The sequence below is a fragment of the Cryptomeria japonica genome, chromosome 11 (assembly GCF_030272615.1).
Source record: "Cryptomeria japonica chromosome 11, Sugi_1.0, whole genome shotgun sequence".
Taxonomy (NCBI): Eukaryota; Viridiplantae; Streptophyta; class Pinopsida; order Cupressales; family Cupressaceae; genus Cryptomeria; species Cryptomeria japonica.
The window spans coordinates 447491885-447498207 of record NC_081415.1 but is presented as its reverse complement, the minus strand read 5'-3'; the positions used below and the strand labels follow the sequence as shown (position 1 = coordinate 447498207).

Sequence of the window (6323 nt, the reverse complement as noted above, 5' to 3'; positions counted from 1 at the left end):
AAGGTTGATATTATTGATGCTCATGCCACATGGATTTGAAGCTTAATGTTGGTGTTCATGTCAAGTGACTTAGTGCTCCAGATTGTGCTCATGGGTTTGAACCTTAACATTGATGTTGTTAGCATTCATGAGATGACTTAGTCCTTTATATTGTGCTCATGGATTTGAACCTTAACTTTGATATTATTGATGTTCATGTCAAGTGACTTAGTAATCCAAATTATGCTCATAGGTTTGAACCTTAACATTGATGTTGTTGGCATTAATGCCAAGTGGCTTAGTGCTCCAAATTGTGCTCATCGATTTGAATCTTAGTGTTGATGTTGTTTATGCTCATACCAAGTGACTTTATGCTCCAAATTGTGATTATGAGTTTGAACCTTAACATTTATGTTGTTGATGTTCATGCCAAGTGAGTTAGTGTCCAAGATTGTGCTTGTGGGTTTGAACCTAAATGTTGATGTTGTTGACATTCATGCCAAGTGACTTAGCGCTCTAGATTGTGCTCATAGGTTTGAACCTAAGTTGTTGGCATTCAAGCAAGGGACTCGATGCTCCAAGTTGTGCTCATGGGTTTAACCTTAACGGACCTTAACGTTGATGTTGTTGACTTAATACTCTAGATTGTGCTCATAGATTTGAACCTTAATGATGATATCATCGATGTTCATGTCAAATGACTTAATGCTCCAAATTATACTCATAAATTTAAACTTTAACATTAATATTATTGATGTTCATATCAAACCACTTAATGCCCCAAATACCTACTAGAACAATGTGTTCGCAGACCTTCATATTGATATTGTACATTCATACCAAAAATGAAGTCCAATGACCTCACTTGAAATGGACCAAGTTAAAAATCCCTCTCATCGAGTTAAAAACATTAAAATTCACCGCGGATGGAGCTGAGGCGAAATGAAACCCGGCTACCTAGTGTCTCTATCTAAATAATTAAGACGCGAAGCCAGTTGCAAAATTATAGAACGAAATTAAGCGAAATTATGGAAAATTAAATGAAATGAGAATTCAGGGGCGTGAATAAGTAGGGGCCGTGGGGACTGCCATTTATAGTTTTACAGCCAGCCGGACGGACGAGCTTTGAAGGTAGATCCATGGAGGCTGGTGGAAAACAGGGGATCAATACCAGACACAAGGCATTTATAGCCTGGCTTTGGAAGCGAACGGGAGAGAGAATTGCCGGATTTTCATGAAGAAATCCCGGTCACCAAATTCCAATCTGATTTCTCCTTTTGTATGCGCGTCTTTTCATCCATTTGCCGTCTGTAAGTAGAGTGGTGGTGTGTTCTGGGTCCTCCTGGGCCCCGGTGCCTGCCTTCTATGTCCGCCACTTAGCCCCCAGCTTCCAATTGAGAGCGACACAGAGCTAGGATCGCCTATATATTGACCTTTAGCGTATTCCAGGTACTAGGAGCCGCCATTAAGGCGCAGGTGCCCCCAGTAGGTTCAGAAAACATGTTGACGAAAATGAGCATGAGTGTGAGCATGAGTGTGAGCATGAGCCCCGAGGGTTTGCTCAGGGCCGGGGCTAGCTCCCGTGTCGAGAAACTCCTCGGGAGCCTTCCCCACAATAATATTTCTAATCCTGCTCCTTCCGAGGCAGGGGATTTGAACGAGCTTAGGGAGGAGGATGTGTGGGAAGCGTGGGTCGAGGGTTCGAATCCCGTGCACGAATCAACTGTCAAGGAGGAAATATCGCGTCACAAGACGGATGGTGGGGTCGGGAGTGGCGGTGGAGGAGGAAAGCTGCAGCTGCAGCAACAGCAGCCGCAGCCGCAGCCGCAGCCGCCTCCGCCGCAGCAGCGCTGGTTAGGGTTTGAAACAGGGGGCCTCTCTGTTGCCTTTGAGGACTCTGCCGTCCGATCGAGGTTTTCTCCCCTTACCAGAACCTCGAAATCTTTTAAAATGGCTTCACCTTCGGCAAGCCGAAGCATGTCTGTTAGAATTGCAGATAATGGTAGCAGGCACATGCTTATGCACCAGTCCGCTCCTGTGAATGTCCCTGACTGGAGCAAGATTTTGGGAATTGATCACCGGAAAGATAATCCGAATGGTTTCCCGGCCGCCGGCGATGAGGACGAAGACGAAGGGGATGATAAGCTTCCCCCGCATGAGTATCTGGCCCGCGAGCAGGCTCGCAGCCAGATGACTACGACTTCGGTCTTTCATGGCGTCGGGAGGACTTTAAAGGGCAGAGATATGAGCCGAGTTCGAAACGCGGTCTGGAGACAGACCGGCTTTCTCGGTTAAATTTCTTCCTTTCCTTTCCACTCCTCATCTCTCTTCTCTTCTTGTGCACCGTGAGTTGGCTTGCTGTTATGGCCAACTAGTGCTCAACTTTCTGTATTAATTTGTCATATTTATCGTATTCAATTTCAATTGCTTTGGAGAACCAGAACAGTGTTTGTTACAGTTCATACATATTAGTTTCCACAAATTTTTATTTTTTTGGTGTTTTGCTCAGAAATTTCTCCGTCGTCTTATTTTTGGCGCTTTCGAAATGAATCAATGAAAACTTTTTTTTAATGATGCCACGGAATTAAACAGTTTACAGTAATTTTCAAGAGATCCAATCAATGAATTCCAATCCTTATTTCTTAGTGTCCGCAATTTTTTTTGCTGATCATAGTTTTTCTGTGATCTTTTCGATCAAATACTCTTAATTTAAAAAAAAAAAAAATTTAACTCAAAAGATGATACTTCCCTAAGATTTGCAGGGCATCTACTGTTTGCTCAGAAATTTCTGTCGTCTTATTTTGGAGGCTTTTTCAATGAATCAATGAAACGATCTCATTGAATTTTTATTTTTTTTAATGATATGTTTAGAAGAGCAGATATTTCTGAGGCTTTCTAAATGAATGAAAGAAATTCTTTTGTAATGACGTTTAAAAGATCGGACAGTCTTTGAGATTCGACAATGGAAACAGCATAACGATTGTCAAGAGATCTAATCAATAAATTCCAAAACTTATTTCCGATTATTCATTATTTCTATGTTGATCATGGTTCCATAACTTGATCAAGTATTCTGTCATCTTTTCGATCGGATTCTCATAATGTAATGTCATTTAATTTTCACTCAAAAGATAGACACTTCCCTTAGATTTACAGGGCTACTACTGTTTGCTCAGAAATTTCTGTCATCTTTTTTTCAAGGCTGTCTAAATGAATCAGTGAAATGAAATTTCTGTCTAAAAGACAGAGAGTCTATGAGATTTGACAGTGGAAACAGCTAATCTTCACAAAATAATCTGTCATCTTTGTAATTGGCTTCTCCTGGAACAAAATAATTAGAGATTCAACTTTTAATGATGTCACGAAATTAAACAGTCTACAATAATTTTCAAGAGATCTAATCAATGAATTCCAATTCTTATTTCTCAGTGTCCGCCATTTCCTTGCTGATCATTAATTTTCTACCATGAATTTGTTCTTAAATAAAGTACTTATATCTTTGTCCAAACATCTTCATAAAGTAATTATATTTAATCCAAGTATCTTCATATATTATATTTAACGCAGTTCTCTGAGATTTACAGAGCTACTACTGTATGTTGAGAAATTTCTGTAGTCATCAAACAGTCTATGAGGTTCAAGAATGGGAACAGCATAATGATTGTCCAGAGATCTAATCAATGAATCCCAATCTCTATTTCTGATTATCCATTATTTCTTTTCTGATCATGGTTCTCTGTTATGAATTTTGATCAAATAATGTGTCATTTTCCCAAAGGAATCTGTCATCTTTATAATTCGCATATCTTTAAATAAAATAATTAGAGATTCAATAACATATTTACCCTTAATATCCTCATAAATCAGGAACTCCATTATTTCCACTCAGAAGAGAGACAGTTGTCTGAGATTTACAGAGCTGCTACTGTTTGCTATTTCTGATAATTATTACCGTTATTCTTAACAAGTGGAAAATGTTTCGTCGTGTTGTGAATAATGATTGAGGCAGCGGGTACAAGCTACGGGTTATAGGGCGCCCTGTGGTTACAGATCTTTCTTAAAGAAGCTGCTTTCAGGTTGCTGGGCTACTGCCTGATAATTCAATTTATTTTTTCTCTTTTCACATTAGCTTAAAAAATCATGCAAACGGACATAAACTTTCTTAAATGAATCTTTAAACATATATATTGATCAGGTGACACTGCTTTATTTTATTTTATTCAACTAATTTAATTAACATTGTTGTATATTTGATAATATATATTTCAATTAAATAAATATAATTTCATTTTTGAATCCATGTAAATTAAAATTTAAGTGAAAAAACATTTTTAATGTAAACTAAAAAAGTATGTATTATTTAAATGTAATTTATTTTTATTTAAAAAAAAGTAGTGATTATTTAATGTAAACTAAAAAAGTATGTATTATTTAATGTAAACTAAAAAAGTATGTTTTATTTAATGTAAATTAAATGTAATTTATTTTTATTTAAAAAAAAGTAGTGATGTACAAAGGTAGGAGGGATTGTGAAGACAAGTTAGGAGGAGGACAAGAAAAGAATTAAGTCATGCAAAAGGAAAAGTTAGCAAAGTCTTTGATGTGTTGAGAAAACTCAAATGTGATTTTTTTTTCAATAGAGGAGGGCATGCATCATTGACAAGATGGATGGAAAGCAATTAATGCTAGGGTGTAAAAAGAATGGTGCTAGGAACAAAAAGGGTGGCCCTAAGAAAGGCTTTCTATTACTATCACAAATCCCTGGCATGCCATGCTGATAACCTTTGTCTCAATGTCTTGAAGTCATAAGTGGGATGAATTTTGTTAAAAGCAAATCATACAAGACAACCCCAATCTTTCTTTAGTGCTAATGGATAGAAGTTTGGAGGAGAAGGGATAAACAATTTGTTAGTGGGAGTGAATGTTTCTCCTAATCCTAAATGACTTGCCTTTTTTCATGCAACCAAAACCCTAGCACTTTCCTTGGGTGATGCGTCAAGGCAATTCTAGATAGTGTTGGTTATAAATCATGTTTTTAGATGCATGGGGAAGCATATCACTATGGGAGATATTAGGCCATTGACCAAATTTACTTAGAGTAATCTACAAGCCCCTACTATGGAAATCTTGGCTTATGAATTATTCCTAGTAAATTTGTGTTTGATTAAAGATTGAAGGCATGTACAAGAACATGGTCCTTATTTTGGGGGTAGGGGAAATTGGGTTATTCATGGCCTATTGTGGCCCCTTTTAAAATCTAACAAATGTGATTATCACAAAAATTTCAATTTGGTTGTTTTATACATCTTTCCCTAGTTATGGGAGATTCTACACTTATTCAAAATCTAATTAAACATGAGGGTGAGTTTGTGAAGATGGGTGCATAGATGGTGGACCCAAAAACAAGTTTGCTAGAGTATATGCATTAATTGACATATTTAGGCCAATATTCCACATTGCCAAAATTCATTCCTCATGGGGCATTTAGACTTGGTATAAAAATTATTTAGGTTTGTTACAAGTGTGGTTGTTGTTGCACCAAAAGATCGACCTGTTAATGCCCAATACAACCACTAGACTTATAGAATCCACATGAGGCGGTTAAGCCATGTCACAAACCCTTGTGTTGCGCTGCACAACACAAGGAGACCAAAGGCACACACCTTGCAACAATCCCTCCCAGCGCAAGCGAGGGGTTTAAACCTGTAGACACCTAAAACTTACACAACTAATTAAATGAATTTTATTCATTTAATCATCATTTATTTGCCTATTAATTAGACTAAGGTTTAATTAATATCCTATTCTTCCAATCCACCTATTAATCAAATTAAATACTTGATTAAAATCCTTTTCTTCTAGCCTAACCTATTAATTAAACTAAGGTTTTTTTTTTTTTAATAAAGGGGTAAAAACTTTATTGAAAAACATAATCAAGAATTCCAAAAGAGAACCAGAGTCTCAAAGCCCCATGAGGGAACCACAAGCCCAACCCAAGATCAGTCGGCTTTGTAACTATCCATATCCTCAACAAATATCTTATGCAAGTCTTGACAGTAATCCGGGGAGAGTTGCTCCCAACCTTCAACTTTCCAATCATCATCATGTTCTGAGGCCCACTTAGCCAAACAATCACCTGCTCTATTCCATTCACGAGGAATGTGGATGACAGACACCTTCTCCATCGTAGAACTAATTTCAAGAATTTGGTGAACGATCCTTGCTAACTGCCAATGAACCCCGTTCACCTTCTGCTCAATCAACAGGTTAACAATAATTTGCGAATCTGATTCACAAATAACCTTCCGCCACCCCAACTCCAAGGCCCGCTCCAGGGAATAGAA

At 37.7% G+C, this 6323-nt stretch overlaps 1 protein-coding gene across 1 annotated transcript; it reads left to right on the top strand.

The window, feature by feature from the left end:
• Positions 1 to 1051: 1051 nt before the first annotated feature.
• LOC131041392 (protein S40-6) lies at positions 1052 to 2422 on the top strand. Its single transcript, XM_057974448.2, has one exon. It carries the CDS (start codon positions 1480 to 1482, stop codon positions 2272 to 2274), a length of 795 nt encoding a protein of 264 aa, XP_057830431.2. The 5' UTR covers positions 1052 to 1479; the 3' UTR covers positions 2275 to 2422.
• The last annotated feature ends 3901 nt before the right edge of the window (positions 2423 to 6323 follow it).

What these genes read in the sequence shown, in the direction of transcription:
- LOC131041392 (XM_057974448.2), top strand. Translation starts at nt 1,480, where the DNA reads ATGTTGACGAAAATGAGCATGAGTGTGAGCATGAGTGTGAGCATGAGC.